This window comes from Dipodomys ordii, unplaced genomic scaffold, assembly GCF_000151885.1.
Source record: "Dipodomys ordii isolate 6190 unplaced genomic scaffold, Dord_2.0 Scaffold74, whole genome shotgun sequence".
Taxonomy (NCBI): domain Eukaryota; kingdom Metazoa; phylum Chordata; class Mammalia; order Rodentia; family Heteromyidae; genus Dipodomys; species Dipodomys ordii.
This window is the reverse complement of record NW_012267290.1, coordinates 5,319,627-5,339,727: the sequence shown is the minus strand read 5'-3', so window position 1 is coordinate 5,339,727 and position 20,101 is coordinate 5,319,627. Positions and strand designations below refer to the sequence as shown.

Here is a 20,101-nt window from a genome sequence, read left to right as displayed (position 1 = left end):
GTCCCTCAGCTCTTCAGCTCAAGGCTAGCGCTCTACCACTTGAGCCACAGCGCCACTTCTGGCTTTTTTCTTTTTGCTTATGTGGTGCTGAGGAAGCGAATTCAGGGCCTCAGGCATGCAAGGCAAGCGCTCTACCACTGAGCCACTTTCCCAGCCCCTGAAAAGCATTTTAAAAAGGAATTTGGACACCTGTTTTAATCAAACACCTGTTTGAGTGCCTTCAGTGACTACACTGAGTGAGAGTAGGTTGTCCACAGTCAGATAAGACAGTCAGAAGACTTGTCAGAAGAGTTACTTGCAGAAGGTGCTGTTTGTTGTTGCTGAGTCTCTCCATACAGACCAGTTATTGTCAAAGGGATAAATTCACAGTTACTCAAACTAGATGTTGCCTCCACCTCCAGGACTAGGGACACAACACATGACTCCAGGCTTACACAGGCTGAATTACATTGCCAGCCAGAAATAGCTGCTTGCCTTTTAAAGGTTGGAGCCTGACTTTGTACATTTATCCTTTGGGGGTTTGATGTGTGCTGTCTGTTGTGAAGTTAGAAGCAAACTCTAGGAGCTCCAGATGGCATGGTGGTGAGGTGATGGGAAATTGCTGTGTGGTGTCTGCCTGGCCCTCAGGAAGCTGGGAGGCAAGTGTGCAGCCTACCAGAGCACAAAGTAAACACCGAAACGGTGGCTGCATTAGTTTGTAAATATTGTATGAAAACATCTTGTTAAAAAAGCAAGAGACTCACCAGGCATTGGTGGTTCATTCCTGTAATCCTAGCTACTCAGCAGCCTGAGATTTGAGGATCACAGTTTGAAGTCAGCCTGGGCAAGAAAGTCTTTGAGATGTTTATCTGCAATTAACCACCAGAAAGCCAGAAGTAGAGCTGTGGCTTAAAGTGATAGAGCAATCAGAGTTCAAACGCTATAGTTCCTATTTATGCTTCCCTCTGTGGTTGGGATGACAGGTGTGTGCCACTTCCTGCAAATATTTTAAAGGCATTCTTTGGTTTAATGTCTCTTTATTCTGTGTGTCACCTTCGGATACAGGAAATGATTTTCTGTAAAATGCTGTGTGAAATTCAGTGATAAAGGCTGGGTGTTATCCTAGCATTTGAGAAACTGAGGCAAGCCTGGGTTCCATAGGGAAACATTGTCTCAAAAAAACAAAACAAAACAAAATTGTGACAGTCACTTGGTGGCCTTATGAGATGACCATAAGCAAGTGTGCTAGCCTCACTATTTGCGAGTGCAAGTAGCACTTTGGTTCTGCCACCGAGCATAGACCTCACCTGTGCTCCAACAGCTATAAGGTGCTACTTGACTGTGCCTGGCTTCAGAGTCCTGTGCACAGCCATAAGGTGTCCTGCACTAGACGTCTGCTGACCAGAATAAAGACCACACTACCCAGACATTCCGGGATGAAGGAGACCATAATCTGCAAAGACATGGGTTGCTTTTGTGCTCACATTTGGGTCTGTGTTCTCTTCATTGCTAGGGTCTATTGTCTTGTTGCTACCCTTGGAGATCATGTTTTTTCAAGAAAGCAATTTGAACATTCACTTTGTGAAACAGTACCAGGAGAGAAATTTCAGTCACATTTTTAGCTGTTTTTTTTTAAAGCCTATGTTGTCTCGTTGATGTGGATAATTAAGATCTGACTATAAACTGATGTGTGTGTGGGGGGGGATTGAGCCCAGGGACTTGTGTCCTTGTGTACACTGAGCAGGTATTCAGCCTGCCTCATCCCCTGCTAGGTTTGCGTTTTGATAAAAAGGGACTGTGCAGGTTATCCGTGCTCAAGAAGAATTCAGTGTTTATTTGAACAGAAATTAAAGCTGAGAGCCCTGGAAAAGGCCAGGCAGTGGGCTGGCCCCATTAGGGCTGCCCAGCTGTTGACAGCTGTGTCTCTGAGATAGCTAGAAATGGACATTCACCGAGTGACCTGTGTGCACACAGCCGGGGATTCTAGAGCCCATAGCAATCACTTCCCAGAAGGCCCAGGTTGTATGCGACTGTGGGTTGTATGCAGACCTGAACCTGGCTAGGTCAGGTCACCCAGGTGGCCCTGCTATGGTCCTGGTGTTTGTGGGCTCGGTTATCTTCCTTTCTTCCCACTCAGGGCCCTGCCTTGGCCCTGACCAGCCCCCCAGCTGAAGAAGTGATACAAAAGTTGATTCATGGGTGTTTTTGTTTGTTTGTTTTTCCCTAAGCACTTGACTTAGCAGGTTTAGGAAGCAGCCTACCCTGAGCACAGCCTGAGCCTTCATCCCTGCTCAGCAAGCTGGCTGCCTGTCTCATGCCAGGAACATCCTGATGATCTGTGTGGACCTGGACCCAGTGGCAGATACTCTTCTGCAGCACTGTGGGGGAAGATGCTGGCTCTGTCCCTGGAGCTCAGTCTCAGGCTTCTTTTCAGTTGAAGCTCAAGTTCGAACTCTTGCATAGATTCTGAGGGCTGGAAAGGCACACAGTTGATCTGCACTCATGGTCCAGAATGCAGGATGTGAAGTGGAGGAAGGTGCAGTGAAGGGTCTGGTGCCAATGGGGTGTGGCAGGCCCTCTGCCCTGGGAATAACGTTTAGACAAGCATACCTCCCGATGACTTCATAGGAAAGAATGAAAGGTGCAGTGCTTTGCCAGGCAACACGGGCAGTTGGGAAAGGAATCATAGGTGGTTGTGGCAGGGGAGAGCCTTGTGTTTCCTAGAATGTGTGGTCTCTGTGCTGACTGAGCTAGGAGTGGAGAGCTAGAGACAGCAGGCAGCTCTTGCCCCACTGTCTGGCCCTACAGGGCACACGTACTACTGGTGACCTCAGAAACTGAAGAGAAAAGGAGGTTGTGTGTGAGCAGACCTCAACTTCCAGAGTCCCCAGTTTCTTATCCCAAATTTGTTTGCACATGGCTCAGGCAGTTATCACTGGTGGGTGGCTTGCCCAGGGGTGCCAATGGCCCATACCTGTACTGTACAGAGCCTTGGGGGACTCTCCCTGTGCGATCTGTTTCTCCCACGTGAAAACAATTTCTGTAATTTTGTTCTCATTTTTTTTTGGTCAGTCAGGGAGCTTGAACTCAGGGCCTGGGTGCTGTCCATGAGTTCTTTCTCTTAAGACTAGTGTTGTGCCACAGTGAGCCACAGCACCATTTCTGGAGATGAGTCTCTGGGACTTTCCTGCACAGGCTGGCTTCGAACCACAATTCTCAGATCTCAGCCTTCTGAGTAGCAAGGATTACAGAAGTGAGCCACTGGCCCCCAGCTTGTTCTAGTAAAAAGGGACAGCTTTTCTCAAATGGAGAAACTTGTGGGGTCACATTGAAGAGCAGCGACAAGAGTCTGGTAACTGTGGACTTTGTGGTACCTGATGGATGGGTGCTAAGCCTGAGGCAGTTAGAGTGTGGGCTGAAGCCCTTCTCCTGGAGCTGCAGAAAGCAAGTGGAACTTAGAGTGCCTAAGATGATGCAAGGGCTGAGGAAAAAGAGGTAGGAACAGAGCAAAGAGAGCCCAGGGAAGGGACTTGCAGGTAAATTTAAAGGCCAGGTAAGCACTCACTAAAGGAATAATTGTGTGAGGCTAAAGGAGGCCTTGAGATGGAGTATGCCAGGGAGACTCAGAGAACAGGGAGAAGGCCACTGAGCAGAGTGCAGTAGGCAAGGGTACTCAGATGCCTGCTGGCAGCAGAAATGAAAACCCATGAGCCAGGGTGACAAGTGTATAAGGGACAGTGACAGCATTTTTTAAATTATTAAGTTTCTTTATACATACAGAGGAGTTAGTGTTTCATAAGTCAGGCAATGAGTACATTTTTTTTTAATAATGTTGCCCCTTCACTGTCTCCCGGTTTTTCCTTCCGATCCCTGCTCACGTGACAACATTGAGGGCCAGGAGACAGTGCAGGGACAGGGTGACAACTTGGAGAGAAAAGGAGATCTGCAGATGACTCAGGGTTTATTTTGTTGTGAGTGGAAGAAGGAGGCAGGGAAGGTGCTGGTACCAGCTGCCCAGTCTGAGGTGTAGAGTGCTTATAGGGCATCATCTGGGTGTAGAGAAAGAAGGCAGTTGTATTTGGGAACATGGGTATGCAGGCGGCACCACCTCTGCTGGTTGCTTCTCAGGCCTGTGTGTGAAACGTGGCTGGATTCAGGGGGAGAGCTAATACAGACTGGCCAGCAGCCAGTTCAGGTCTGGCTTGAGATGGTCTTGTCTGTCTGACTGACTGCATCCTTTGCTTCTCCATGTGGGATTTGTGAGCAGGTGTAAGGTGTATTTCTGGGATTTTATTCTACCATTGTAGAGGTGCAGATTTGGACAGCAGCATTAGCCAGACTTCCTGAATTACTCTCTTAGATCTGATTCTGCAGCATGCAGTGCTTTTCAGAAACATTGGGTACCCACAGTATGGATCACACGTGACTCTGATGTGAGTCAAACTTCCCCTGTGGAGCAGGAAGCCTTCCCATGTGTCCTGGTCCATGGCTTCCCCCGTGGGCCGGGAAGCCTTCCCGTGTGTACTGGTTCATGGCCTTCTGCGTGTCCTGGTTTGTGGCTTCCCTCCAGAGGCCGAGGCTGCTGTTCTGGGACTCATAGCAGCGTCTGCCAGCCCTGTCCCTTCAGCCTCTCTTGGCTTGTGAGGATCAGTGCCACCACCCACCCGCCATCCTTGCCCCCCTTGTCCCTCATTGATTCACCTGGAGAATGGCCAGGGCTTTGTTTTCCAAGGCCCATGAGAAAATCTTATTCCTAGGAATTGCCATGGCCGTTTTTCATGTCACCAGGCCTTCCTGAGAACTGTAATCATTGCCCCATCGTGGGAAGCAGAGGACAGGGAGAGGCAGGGGAAGGACAGAGCGAGTAAAGTAGTGGGAATGTGGTTGGTAGGCTGAGGAGGTGCTGCTAAGCATGCGCTTGTACAGACTTGCAGCAGAGGCAGTGCTGGGCTGTCATGGGCAGTACCAGCAGCGGGCCTGCATGTGAGCTATGTAGGAGGTGGTTCCACTGCTGTTAGCCTGTGTCCTTGTCCCATGTTAACAGAACCTCATGGTGTGTGACACACCGTGTTCTCCTGGCCACTGTGCTGCTCCTGAGTGGTCTCTGCCACACTTCCCTGCAGCAGGCTTCCCCAGGCTTGAGTCTGCCATGGAGAGTGCAGCTGGAAAAGCCCCTGTGTTGCTTTGCAGAATGTCCTTTGCTGAATACTTGGTATCCTTCTACTCTTGCCCTATGGGCTTATGCATTGCTTGGAACCTGGAAAGTGTGAGATCCCTTCAGGCCACCACAGGGCTCCAAGCCATGAGGACTCCAGAAATTATATAGCCAGAAACCTACCTGCCCATGTCCTGACTCCCTGGTTTTTGGACTCTGGGGCCCCATTATTCTCCAGCCTAGAGGGTCGTGGGCCCTCACTCAGCCTCACGTGAATCCCTATTGACACTCTAGGCCAGGCCCTCTAGGGAGAGCCTTAGAGCTCTTTGTCAGGGACCACAGTACTGTCTCACTGGCATGCACTCAGGCTGGTCCTGGCTGCCTCATCTCTGCAGGGCCTGGAGACCAGAGGGACACTGGGAAACCCAGCATGAGTCCCATGACTCACAAGGCCTATGCTTCACATGAATACAGCTAAGCAAAAAGTGGAGGAGGAAATGCCCCCCACAGCTACCCACTGCTAGCCTTGACCAGGTTCTCTTGGGGGGGGGTCTAGGCCCCAGACCCCAGGGCAGCCACCGGAGGAACTATCACTATCCTTTTCTCTCAGTTACAGTGGCATACACAGAGGCAACACAGGTTCATTGCAGGGTGGACCCAAGGAGGAATTTACTCAGATGGGCCTTGTGTCCAAGCTGACTTCCTGCACCTGTACATTACACTTCTCATCATGGCATCCTAGCTTCTTCACACCCAGAAGCTTGGGAGTTCATGCAGTTGTATGAAAGATTCTCCTTTCCAGCTTCCACAGGGTCCTCCCCTGCTCTAGGAACTGTTGTCAATTCTCTGGGTGAATCCACCCACATGATGTCACCAGAGTGAGGATGAGGGCTTATCTCCAGGGTGCGTGACTGCTCCACCCTGTGTGTTGTGAGACGGAGCTGGTGTATCTTCGCTGCACTCAGTGTATTGTGTGCTGGAGCTTGTGTGTCCTTGTTGGTGTGTTGTGATGGAGCTTGTGTATCCACACTGCACTTGGTGTGTTGTGTGATGGAGTTTGTGTATCCAAACACACATTGAAGCAGCCTTCAGCACTCACTGTCTGGGTTTCCTTGACCGAATGTGTCAGCTTTTGTTTGAAACCACAGTCCAAGTGCACAATGGGGTCTTTCATTACGATGCTTAAATTGGAAGATGACAGCAATGATACAAACAAAGTCTGTACCCCAGGCTGCTATTATGCTGCATGTTAGGTTGCATGGCATTTTGAATAGAGCCTTGGGCTCTGCCCCAGGTCAGTTCCACTGTGTCTGGCAGGTAAGCTGTGGTGCCAGCTGGTTCTCTGCAGAATGTAGCTGAGTAGTACCAGGCACTGGGCATGTGGTTTGACCCTAGAGAGTGCACAGAAGCCCCAGACTCCAGGCAGTGGGATGCTTTGATGCAGAGTCTGCCGTGCAGATGCATGTAACCTGACCGTGGTTCTCAGAGTGACCTTGTGGGTGGGGTGATGAAAGGCTTTACAGTGGACTGCTAAGTAGACTTGAGGGCCTCTGGGAAGCAAAACAGGAAGCAAAAGCATGTGTCTCTGCTCCCCAGAAAGTATCCTGTTCAGTATGCTACATTCCAGGTCACTGAGGTTAGACACTGTGCAGGGGCATAGCCTAGAGCCATGGCCAGTCTGTGACCCGTTATTGGGCCTTGCTCTTGGTTCCTAGGGAGTAGCAGTGAGAGTCCTTCTCTCTGGAAGTGTTGTGGATTTGAAGCCCTGGGACAGTTTGTTGGTGGTACTCTGTGTAAGAGCCAGCCAATGTGACCTCACAGGTTGGCCGTGGCTGGAGAGTTGAGGCAGAACTTGTTTTGCTTCATTTTGTTTTGTACTGGTCTTGGCAGTGGGAAGTTGGGGAGTCAGCTGGACTCTGTGTGGTCATGTTAACCCTTTGTGATACCTGTGCAGTGTGGATTAGAACACTGGCAACTGAGGACAAATGTGAACATTCAAGCTCAAAGCCATTGGTCATGGGATATAGCATGCCAACATGGGTGTGTCTGCTCTTGAAAAGATTCCAAGCAGAAACATGACTACTTTGTCTTCTAACAGGAAAGTCCTATTTGCCCCTTGCCATCACTCCACAGATGAGGAGTGAGGGTAGAATAGATGGGATTTTTTTTTCTGGATTCAACAGGCACTGATGGCTAGACTGTCACTTTCCTTACTGGTGTTGGCCTGTGGTTGTCAGCGTTGGGGCTCAGTCCATTAAGACATCTGTCTCCACTGTCACAGGTGCTCCAGATGCCCCTCTGCTTCCTTCCTCATTTCTCAGACTGTAGGGCATTTGTTGGTTGCCTTATCTGTCCTGTTTCTGTCCTTGTGGGAGGATAGACTAAGGAACTGCAAGGGCCAGTCTGTGTTCCTCCCCTAATAGGACCGAGTCTCCATTGAGGCTGAGAGCACCAAAAGTGACTCAGACTGCCACTCCGTCCTTTCCGTCCTGTGGCCTCTCATGATCTACTGGCAGGCCTCTCCATGCCATCATCCAAGTTTCTCCATTGTGCTGTTGTGGTGTGGGTGGATATGGGCGCATGCATGCATGTGTGCATACCTATATGTATGTCACATTCGGCCTTAGAACCTGTGAAGTTATGCGGAATAGTAGATGTGAACACACATCACTGAAACAAACAGTCCTTCCATGTTGTGGTTCTTCCCTTAGGTCTGACTGTTGGAAGCATTACATTGTGCAGTTACTCTCCAAGGAGGCCTTCTTCCTGTATTACTGCTTTGGGTTGAAAGCTAAACACCATATCCTGTCATGATGAGATGAATTCCCCTGCTTCTCTGTTAACACCCTTGAGCACCTAGCTTGTGAACTGCAGACAGGGTGGGTGGATATGGGCAGAGTATCAGGACCTAGCATCATCAGTAACACACGGGCTCCTCCTGCACGCAGCAGTGACAGTTTCGTGTGCTATATCACCAGAACTGAGCCAGGCACTTGCTCTCATCACCTGCAGCAGCTCAGAGATAGGTACTGTCAAACACCCAAGTTTTGTCCTTTTTCTCCATGAAGAATGTGAATCCAGTGATAGCCCTGATGTGAGGAGTGTCAGGTGGGGAGGAGGGGATGTCACCTAGGATTTCAGGTCCATTGTATCTGATACTGAAACAGGAGCTAGAAAAGAGCCCTGAGCAGTTTGTTTTTCCTCCCATTGGGCACAATTAGGGTAGGTATTGCATGGCCCATGGGGTAATCCATGGTGGATGTTGTCTGGTCTGTACAGAATCCACTGTGGGTGTTGTCTGGTCTGTGCAGAATCCACTGCGGGTGTTGTCTGGTCTGTACAGAATCCACTGTGGGTGTTGTCTGGTTTGTACAGAATCCAGGGTGGGTGTTGTCTGGTCTGTACAGAATCCATGGTGGGTGTTGTCTGGTCCGTACAGAATCCATAGTGAGTGTTATCTGTACAGAATCCATGGTGAGTATTGTCTGATCTATACGGAATCTGGGGTGGGTGTTTTCTGGTCTGTACAGAATCCATGGTGAGTGTTGTCTGGTCTACACAGAATACAAGTTAGGTGTTGGGTGGTCATAGGTGGGCTGTTGGTGATCTGAGCATGGGTCAAATAGAAGTCAGTTAACTGCATGTATCCTCCAGAGCTATGAATCTCATACATTATTAGTGTTGTGTGTTTTTCAACTTGGTTTTTCTCATACATATAGGGGAAGAAATAAAGGAAAAATAAAGAAAAATATGCATATGGAGATGGGCTTACCTAAAGGGAACTAAGACAGTGGTCAATTTTTTTTTTTTTTGGGTCCGGTTGTGGGGCCTGAACTCTGGGCCTGGGCGCTGTCCCTCAGCTCTTCAGCTCAAGGCTAGCGCTCTACCACTTGAGCCACAGCGCCACTTCCAGCTTTTTTCTTTCTGCTTATGTGGTGCTGAGAAATTGAACCCAGGGCCTCAGGCATGCAAGGCAAGCACTCTACCACTGAGCCACCTTCCCAGCCCTCCTTAGAACTTTTAGCAAAAAAGTGCCCAGCAGTTCTCTGTGCATGTCATGCAGAATCATGCACATGACCATTTTCCATGTGGGTTCTTCAGCGCTGCTCCTGCATCTCTGTGTGTGCTTCCTAGTTTAGTCTCCTTTCCTCCCCATGGGTTCCTTCACATAGCTGTGAGCCCAGCAGGATGAATGCATCCTGGGGCCCCGTCACTCTGCATCTCTCTGTCCATGCTGTGTCCTCACAAAGGTAGTCTCCAGTCAACCTGGTCTGGTGGTTCTGAAAAAGTGTCATGGTGGCTTCCTTTTGCTTGGGACAGCATCTGGGTCTATGTCTGGTTGTGCCTGCAGCCCTATGGGCTAGTGCAGCCTCGTGTCTCATCCTACCAGTCTGTGCTGAAGGCAGAGAAGGCCCAAGCCTTGCACCACCAGCCTAGCATCGTGTGTGTGTGTGTGTGTGTGTGAGAGAGAGAGAGAGAGAGAGAGAGAGAGAGAGAGAGAGAGAGAGAGAGACATTAGAGGAGATGGGAAAACAATGAAGACCTTTCAGTGCAGGGACAGCAGCATTTACACTGTGCTTTGGCAGCAGACACTGTAGCATGCTTGGAGGCAATCAGAAGCACTTGTGGGTGGAGTTGTAGATGAAAGTTGGACTTTTGATTCTGTAGACATACCTGGGAAAACACACAGCTCACAGGCTCAGTGTAGACACATGCCTAGGATGGGGCCCCTCGCCCAGTGGTTGGTATGCCTCTCCATGGTCCCATTTCATGGTGTGCTTCCTTCTTGTAGTGATCATGGCAACCAAGAGGGCAGTGCCCTGGCCCGATGGGCAGCCGACCCCGCCAACACTGCATGGATGGAAAGTAAGTACCTTTCACCAGGGGTCTGGGTTCCCATGCCAGTAGGTGGCAGCATGTTTCCTTCCCATCTACTAGATCAGGTTGGAAGCTTGAAGACTTAGTCACATATTTAAAGTAATATAAACTTATGTGTGAGCCAGGGGCTGGTGAATCATACTTACAATTCTATCTGCTTGAGAAACAGAATTCACATACTTAAAAGTACTTTTTTTAAAAAAAAAGCTAATGTTTGGAAAATTTCCTTGGGACACCATTTTGTTTCCCAGAATCCAATCAGAGTCCTGCGTCTAAACCCATATACTTTCTGATTGTTTCTTTCTAGGACAGATTGGGTTTTATTGCAGATTATATAGATTGTGAGCTAATGCTTTGACTGGGTCCCTTAGTCAGCTGGTCTCTTGAGACACTGCAGAGTTTCTGGCTTTCGATTCCTCACGAGACACTTTGTCATGGACCATTTTTGATGGCAGCAGGTGGTGGTTCAGCTGACCACAGTCCAATGGTAGATCTTAGGTTCTACTTGTAGATTAAGAGCTGAGACAGTCATATTTATTTTTTAGTCTTTTTTTGGGGGTGGGGCCTGAACTCTGGGCTTGGGCGCTGTCCCTCAGCTCTTCAGCTCAAGGCTAGCACTCTACCACTTGAGCCACAGCGCCACTTCCAGCTTTTTTTGCTTATGTGGTGCTGAGGAATCGAACCCAGGGCCTCAGGCATGCAAGGCAAGCGCTCTACCACTGAGCCAACTTCCCAGCCCAGACAGTGGTCAATTTTTATTCTTAATCCTTAAATGGTCTTTATGTTAAAAGTTCTGCCTGATGCTGGTATCTTATGCCTATAATTCTGGCTACTAAGAGGCTGAGATCTGAGGATCGCAGTTCAAAACCAGCCTAGGCAGAACAGTCTGTGAGACTTCTTTTTTTCTTCCTACTCCCATCTTTATTTTTTTAATTTTTTTTAAATTTAATTATTTTCAATTAACTACCAGAAAACTGGAAGTGACACTGTGGTTCAAAGTGGTAGAGTGCTAGCCTTGAGCAAAAGAGCTCAGGGACAGCACCAGCACCCAGGACCTGAGTTCAAGCCCCACAACTGATCAAAAAAAATTTTGGGGGACAGCACTCAGGTTCTGAGTTCCAACCCTAGGACCAGCATGCGCATGCACACACGTGTGCACGTATACACACACACACACACACACAGTATTAATTGAAAGAAAAGGAAGCAAACGCATTTATGTTTTCATTTCTCCCCTTAGAAGATGGTATGATGCGTTAAGCAATGGCTTTAAATGGTTTGAGTTGAGATGGGTCTGGCTGTAATAAAATAAACCCCTGGCTGTAATTCAAGGCAATCTAGGCCTGAGAACTTTTGTTTCATTTGTTCCTATAATTTCCAGGGAGATTCACAGGTATTTGCAACGAATAAGTGCAAGTGCTTTACTTACAGCTGTGTGTGACTGACTGTTTGTTGTTGCAGGGCTATTACTAGGAAGCCCTGCCCATTAAAAGGAGAGGACAATGCCCCTGCTGGTGGCGGCTCCTGTCCACTGAGCAACCTGAGAGCGTGGCAGGGCTGAGCATGGACCAGCGAGAGCTGCCCCCTCCTGCTCCTACAGGTAGTACTCTGCCTCCTCGCCAATGTCCTAGGATCTATGTTGGCTCAGGCCACACTTCTTAGACCACTGTACTGTGGTGCTGAGGTAACAGGGTGAAAAATGAACTTGCCGTTGAGAGGGGATGTGAGCTTTGTGTGGCTCCCTCACTCAAGGGTGACTGGTGAGACCTGAGTGTCTCTGCTGACCTGTGGCCAGCATCTGGTTCCCAGGAGATTTTTTTTCTCCTGGCTCAGTCAGATGGGAGCTGCTCGAAGGGTGGTTTTGTACTGGAGGCCGCATCCAGGCTTAAGCTCTGCCTATCAGGGTGGTGCTGTCATGACTTGCGGAGTCCCCGGATGCACAGAGTAGTGCTCACGCTGTTTCCTTCCTGCTTCCTTTCCTTGTGGGGGCAACTAGACTTCTTATCCATCTGCTCAGTAGACAGAAGCTATGTGAAGTGAAGGGCCTTCAGTCCATTTTCACCTCGTCAGAGTTAGGTCACTGCCAAAATGCCCTGTGGAGGCTGGTCTCTGCCTGGCATGAGCAGACAGTTAATTTTCACAACACTTATTTAGTGGGTCTTTTTCAGCGTTTCCTGTGGCTCTTGAGAAGCGTGGCCTTGTTCTAAGTGTGTGCACTAGGGCTGTGTGGAGGGACTCATGAGGGCAGGAGCTATACGGCTGCATAGATCTGGGTGTTCTGTGTCTAGGACAATAACAGGCAGGGAATCGAAGGGTCTGGCCTCTGTGCTTGTGGCATTGGTCCTCCTGTTCTGTCCTTGGAAGTTGGCCCATGAATCCCGGGTCTTTTCAGCCATGGTACACATATGATGGGAAATTATATTATGGTGCTTTGAAGTGCTGAGATGTTGGGGAGAACAGCCAAGCACTGGTGGCTCACGCTACTCAGGAAGCTAAGATCTCAGGATCACGGTTCAAAACCAGCTTGGGCAGGAAAGTCAGTGAAACTTTTATCCAAATAACCACCAGAAAACTGGAAGTGGTGCTGTGCCTCAAGTGGTAGAGTGCTAGCCTTGAGCTGAAGAGGTAAGGGACAGTGCCCAGGCCCAGAGATCAAGCCCCACATGGGCACAAAAATAAAAATTAAAAAATAGGGAGAACATTAAAAATTACAAAGCAGCTGGATTCTGGAGACTCACACTTCAACAACTTTTACAAAGAATGACCTTCAACATAATAACTGAGTACATAGTATTACACAGAATAAACACCATTACACAGAATGTATACCATCACGTAGAATATACGGCATCCTAGTTTTTAAAAATTAATTACAGGTTTTTCCTTTTCTGAGTCTGCACAAGAATTGTATTTGTTTGTTCATTCATTCATTCATTCTGGGGATGTCACATGTGCTAGGCAGACGCCATACCACTGAGCTCTACACCACATCCCAAATTTGTTTAGTAAGTGCTTTAATTCAGCAATATTTGTGTCCCTTTTTCTAGCCCCCAAAGGCACACTCTTCTCTTTCCCACTGCCAGTAAACATCATGCCATCCTGCTTGCTGCAGGGTAGTGCTAGGCACATGGTGGGGCGGTGCTAGGCACGCCTGTGAGCCTGTGAGCACACTGTGGTGTGGAAAGCACGTGGGTGTTGCTCTCACTCATTTCCATGTTAGTAAGACCCAACTTCTAGTCTGTGGCATAGCTACTGCTACTTAAAAAAATGTTTTTTTGACTACTGAGTTCTTAGGGCCTCGTGTTTGCTAGGCAGGCATTCTACCACTTGAGCTATGCCATCCTACGTTTTGCTTTTAGGTCTCAGGATATCTCTAGCTGTTTGCCAGGAGCTGGCCTTGGAAGGTGATCCTCCTTCAGATGTGAAAACATGCTTCTCCTCCTTCTGGTCTTTTCTTATTTTTGTCTTCTTTTCCAATTGTGAGTTGTAGGATGGTTAAAAGGGAAACAGGAGGCTGCTTCCTGGTTTAGAGGGAGATTCTGGCTCAGTGCTTATCTTTTGAGTTTATCTTTGTATAGGAAAGTACAACTTTGTTAGAGACAAACATTAACCTTATAGTTTATATTTTCTTAAACTTTAGAAAATGAAGTGAAATATGATCCTAATAATAATGAAGAGGAAGAGGGAGAACAGTTTGATTTTGATAGTGGAGATGAAGTTCCAGAAGCTGATCGCCAGGCCTCATCTGCCCCTGAGGTGGGAAGAGCAGAAACAGGAGGAGCTGCTGTCCCTGCAGGTGAGACCCGCTGGCCATACTGTCTGGTGCCCTTGGAGTCCTGCAGTTAGTGCCTGGCTGTCTCTGCCTGCCTTGCTGACACTCCTGGTTTCTGGGGCTGTGGCTTTGCTGTGATGCATCTGGACATTGGGCTGTGCCTCAGCTTTGGATGTGATGTACCTGGGCATCGCAGGTGAGCCTCAGCTTCGGCTGTGTTGTACCTGGGCATTGCGGGTGAGCCTCAGCTTCAGCTGTGATGTACCTGGTCATCACAGGTCAGACTCAGCTTCAGCTGTGATGTGCCTGGGCATTGCGGGTAAGCCTCAGTTTCAGCTGTGATGTACCTGGACATCACGGGTCAGCCTCAGCTTCGGCTGTGATGTACCTGGGCATTGCAGGTGAGCCTCAGCTTCGGCTGTGATGTATCTGGGCATCACAGGTCAGACTCAGCTTTGGTTGTGATGTACCTGGGCATCACAGGTCAGCCTTAGCTTTGGCTGTGATGTACCTGGTCATCACAGGTCAGACTCAGCTTTGGCTGTGATGTACCTGGGCATCGCAGGTGAGCTTCAGCTTTGGCTGTGATGTACCTGGTCATCACAGGTCAGCCTTAGCTTTGGCTGTGATGTACCTGGTCATCACAGGTCAGCCTTAGCTTTGGCTGTGATGTACCTAGGCATCGTGGTGTATTTCAGCTTCAGCTAGGAGGTACCTGGGCATCATGCTGTGCCTCAGCTTCGGTTGTGATGTACCTGGGCATTACGGTGTATCTCAGCTTTGGCTGTGATGTACCTGGGCATCATGCTGTACCTCAGCTTTGGCTGTGATGTACCTGGGCATCATGCTGTACCTCAGCTTTGGCTGTGATGTACATGGGCATCGTGGTGTATCTCAGCTTCAGTTGTGATATACCTGGGCATTGTGGTATATCTCAGCTTCGGCTATGATGTACCTGGGCATTGTGGTGTATCAGCTTTGGCTGTGATGTACCTGGGCATCATGGTGTATCTAAGCTTCAGCTGTGATGTACCTGGGCATTGTATATCTCAGCTTCGGCTGTGATGTACCTGGGCATCAGGGTGTACCTCAGCTACACTGATGTACTTAGACACTACAAGTACAGCTTTAGCTGTGATATACCTGGGCATCAGGGTGTACCTCAGCTACACTGATGTACTTGGACACTACAAGTATACCTCAGCTTTGCTGTAATGTACCTGAGCTAATGTACCTCAGCTTTGGCTAAATTTCTTCTGTTAATGGACATTTCCTACAAATTTCTAGTCTTGTCACTCTACATTCCTATTTATGTTTAGGAGATAAAAAGGGTTGCTATGGGCTGGGAAGGTGGTTCAGTGGTAGAGTGCTTGCTTGCATACATGAGGGCCTGGGTTCGATTCTTCAGCACCACATAAGCAAAAAGAAAAAAAGCCGGAAGTGGCACTGTGGCTCAAGTGGTAGAGCGCTAGCCTTGAGCTGAAGAATTGAGGGACAGTGCCCAGGCCCAGAATTCAGGCCCTATGACCAGACCCCCCCCCAAAAAAAAACACAAAGATTTGCTATTTCCTAATAAAAATCGCCTTGTCATTATAGCATTACATTGCATAGAATGTTTAAATCTCTATTCCATTTGGGACGAATTAACTATAAAGGTTTAAAATTTCAAATCTAGAGGTGGGTCTGAGGCTTGTTCTCACTAACCAGGTGGATTGCTTAGACATAGTTGTGGTTGAAGTGACATCAGCCTTTCTCCTCCCCTTGGCTATGCCTTGGCATAGTCTATCTGCAGCTGTTTAGCTCATGTCATTGGATAAATGTCTTGAGACTTGAAAGGCAATGTCAGTCTTACCTATGTCCAGAGGTGCACGTGTGTCCCTGTATCACCTTGTACTGTGTAGACTGGTGCCATTATCCCTTGCAGTAGTCTGAGAATGTTGATGGTCCTTGCATTGGAGAGAGGGTATGGAACCCCTGGATCCTTACTAGCTGTAATAGTGAGGGACCTGTTAGGCATGCATTTGATGCTCTGTCAACAAGTGTCCTTCTGTCCTGCGAAGGTGAAGATGGAACTGCCGCAGAGACTGCCACTGTGGCCAGACCAGCCACACTTGCTGTTCCTACGAAAGTGAACCCATATTCTGTCATTGACATCACACCGTTCCAAGAGACCCAGCCCTCAACCCCTGATTCACATGTAGAGGAGGAAGGAGTGGGCCTCCATGTGCCCAGTGGGTACTCAGTGCCTGTGCCCTGTGGCTATGCTGTCCCATCCAGCCTCCCACTGCTGCTGCCACCAACCTACTCCAGCCCTGTCATCATCCGCACCGAGTCTGTGGAGGAGGAAGGTACATGGCCCTGTTTCCTCTCATGCTGCTGGGCTCCTTGGTTCTATAAGTCTGGGCATTATCACTTCCTTATTCTCTGCCTGGGGTTTGGAAAAGGGCCCAATATTAATATTCTCCTGTGGCAGGAAAGGCTTAGCATCTGTTTTCTGACCCGTAAATTCTCCATAGCAGGGGATTCTACATGGCCTTTACCCCAGTGCTCATCAGCCACTCTACCTCCCTGGTAGTTTGTCACTGTTCTGGAGAATGATAATCGTGTCCTAAGCTACCTGCTACCTACCTTGCCCCGTGTACTTCATATCTCTATAAAGGACCACAAGTCAGACTTGTTCCAGTTTTTAGAATTTACAATAGGGTATATTACCATATAGTTTTATTAATGGCTTATGCCGACAGTAAAAAAAGGAAATTGTTTTAAAATCACACCAAGTTTTTTTTTTTTTTTTTTAATGTCAGGTATGGGGCTTGAACTCTGGGCCTGGGCATTGTCTCTGAGCTCTTCAGCTCAAGGCAAGTAAGCACTCTACCACTTGAGTCATAGCACCACTTCTGGTTTTCTGATGGCTAATTGGAGATAAGAATCTCACAGACTTTCCTGCCCAGGCTGGCTTTGAACTGTGATCCTCAGATCTCAGCCTCCTGAGTAACTAGGATTACAGGAGTGAGCCACCAGCACTTGGCCCAAATTATTTTTATAGTAAATTATTTTTAAATAATGTTTAATCATTTAAAATAACCAAATAAGCCAAAAAAGGCAAGTGCCTTTAAAATGAATGTATTTTCTTTAAGCATGAGACCTCTGTGAGTTATTATTCTCTAACTTGCAGAGGATCCCTCCTCTGTGTTACCAGATAAGGACAGCATAGTGGATTGTGGTAAAAGATCAATGTTACAGTCAACATGAAATATGTGGGAAAATCTTCACTAAGAACCAATGTTTCTAGTATTCAAAATCAAGGTTTGTTTTTTTTTTAAATTGCCTGTCCTGAGACTTGAACTCAGGGCCTGGTCACTGTCCCTGAGCTTCTTTTTGCTCAAGGCTAGCATTCTACCACTTGAGTCACAGCGCTACTTCCGGCTTTTTTTGTGTATATGGTACTGAGGAATGGAACCCAGGGCTTCATGCATACTAGGTGAACATTCTACTACTGAGCCACATTCCCATCCCCAAGCTGTTTTTGGTTGTTTGCTTGGTTGGTTTTTGGTTTTTGTTTTGGTCTTGGGGCTTGAACTCTGGGCGAGAGCACTATCCCTCAGCTCTTCAGCTCAAGGCAAGTGCTCTATCACTTGAGCCACAGCACCACTTCCTGTTTTCTGGTGGTTTATTGGAGATGAGAATCTCATGGGGACTTTCCTGCCCAGGCTGGCTTTGAACTGTGATGATCAGACTTCAGCCTCCTTAGTAGCTAGGAATTCAGGTGTGATGCACCAGCGCCCAGCCATTTTTTGTTTTTTGTTTTTTAAGATTTTTATCTCACTATTTTCAACTGGAAAGAAAATCTTTTACTGAGGTATTTTTTTAACCTAAGTATAAATTATCATTCTGCACCTGAGCTGTTTTTGTGTATAGCTCTTTTTAATGAAGAGCATGTTTCTTATACTTAGGGGATGCCTACCACATGCATGGGCACTATCCTTGTGTCACTTGAGCCACAGCTCCACTTTGGGTTTTTTGGTAGTTAATTGGACTAAAGAGTCTCATGGATTTTCTTGCTTGAGCTGGCTTGTAACCACAGTCCTCAGGTCTCAAGTTCCTAAGCAGCTAGGATTACAGGTGTGAGCCACTAGCATATAGCAACAAATCCTTTTTTGAAAGTTCTTTGTGGACAGCTTTGTGGGCCTACTGCATAGCATCCAGCTGCTGGATGTGAGTCATCTACTTTACTCTCCAGTGGTTCATAGCACTGTGATGATGTGCAGGGACAGAGGCTGTCTAAGGATGGGCAGGTCACACAGAAAAGTGCTGTCTCATGCCTACCATTGTCTTCTCTCCCAGTACCTATTCCTCAAGCTGTTCTTTACTACTCATTCTGTACTACCTGCGTGAAGCTTTGCAAAGACTGAAGGGCTTTGTCATGTTCTCAGCACCTGTGAACTGGGAGTAGGAGAATCTCAGACCCGAGGATGCCTGAGGTAGATGGAGTGAGCCTGAGAATGGGTGTGCCACATTAATGTCTCCCTTGGAGATCAGCAAAGCTGATGGTGAATTACCGTGTAGATTCAAGATTGTAATAGGTCGTGCTTCTCTACCCATGGCCTGATAGATCTATTTGTCTGTGAATTTTAATTTTTGTTCATGTGATAAGATTTCTCATTTTACTTCATTATACTCATTTATTGAATATATTTTATCTAAAAGATAAAATTTTAATCTTCCAGTTAATTCTTATTATAACAGTCTTTGTAGACAAAAAGAGAAAGATGAAATCATTTAAAGGATAAAAAGTCAACTGCATAAATGTTTTTTTAGACATAAGACAATATTACTTTTTTTCTCTTAGCAGAAACACCAGAAGTCACAGAAGATGTGAGTTCTGAGGGGCCTACACACAGGTATCTTTATTAGTTAGTTCTACAATATATTTTGAACCTGTGTCTTCCTTCTGGACCTTTGGACTTTTGTATGCTGTCATCCCCATCCAAGCTTCCCTCACGTGGTTGACTCCTCAGCCCTCCTGGTGCTGTTGTCCCAGGCCTCACTCTGCCTCCTGTCTGTGGTGCTGCTGTCCCGTGCTTCATTCTGTTTCCAATCTTGCAAGTGTGGTGACCTCCCTTCCACCAAGTGCCTTGGTCACCAGGGGTGCCCTTGGTGCTTGCAGGGTCAGCACCTCCTTTAGAGAGTGATAGGAGCCATGTCCTTTTGTTTTCAACCTCCTTGCTGTTTTCCCCATAGTCATTTGAGAGTATAGTACTCCAGGCTTAAAATGCTCAAGAAAACAAGTGGGATTTCTGGAGAGAGCCATTCACTTGCCAAGAATTTTCCCTTCCATGAAAACAGAAGTAGATCACAAAACAGATCCCCATGACCTTTTATTAGCAACTGAAGTTCTATACATAGTTTAAAAGGTTAGTGTTTGCTGGGCATAGTGAGCACATCTGAAATCTGGCCCTTGGGGGTCTGAGATAGGAAGATTGTAAGTCTGAAGCCAGCTTGAGTTATGTCATCCTTTTAAAAAAAATCCAAAGAAAACAAAAGTTATTGTTAGGACATAATAATTGACCATCCAAAAATTTTCACACTGTGAAAAATAAACCCATTGGAAGAATGAAGTTTATTTGAGGAAAATAATATAAAATACAGTCTGCTGATGGCCTGTAATACTAGCTACTCAGAAGATTGAGATCTGAGGATCATGCATTGAAGCCATCCCAGGCAGGAGTTAACTCCAGTTCGCCACCAAAAATAAGCTAGTGGCTCAAGTAGTAGTGCTACTCTTGAGCAAAAAAAAAAAAAAAAAAAAAATCTCAGGGACAGTACCTAGGCCTGAGTTTAAGCCCTAGGTTCATCTCCTTCACATACATATAATATTGTCTGCTGATAAACTCAATGTTAAATATGAAATATTTTTGAGAGTACTGAAGGGTGAACTCAGAGCCACTTGAGCCATGCCTCCAGCCCTGCTTTTTACCGATCGTTTTGGAGATGGAGTCTAGTGAGCCTTTCTGCCCACATAAAACTATGATCCTCCAGATCTCAGCCTTCTAAGTAGCTAGGATTATAATGTGACTCACTGGCACCTAGCTTTGAATTTTTAAAACATACGGAAAATACCCAGAAATACTTAAAAATTATATCCCTCCACAGTTTATTACAGATTTTTTATTTTACAGTATCTTTTTTTGTTCAGGTATCATTTCAAAGTTGAAAAATGTACAAATTGGGGCTGGGAAGGTGGCTCAGTGGTAGAGCGCTTGCCTTGCATGCATGAGGCCCTGGGTTCAATTCCTCAGCACCACATAAGCAAAAAG

General features: G+C 47.2%; 1 protein-coding gene across 1 annotated transcript in view; it reads left to right on the top strand.

Annotated features, from left to right (window-relative positions):
* The window catches only part of Arhgef10 (Rho guanine nucleotide exchange factor (GEF) 10), a 79,635-nt gene that overhangs the window by 8,849 nt on the left and 50,685 nt on the right, over positions 1–20,101 (top strand). Inside the window, exons 2-5 of the mRNA XM_013024217.1 lie at positions 11,474–11,612; positions 13,653–13,808; positions 15,845–16,132; positions 18,637–18,685. Coding sequence (XP_012879671.1) covers positions 11,576–11,612; positions 13,653–13,808; positions 15,845–16,132; positions 18,637–18,685 — 530 coding nt within the window. The 5' untranslated portion in view covers positions 11,474–11,575. The remainder of the gene's footprint in view (positions 1–11,473; positions 11,613–13,652; positions 13,809–15,844; positions 16,133–18,636; positions 18,686–20,101) is intronic.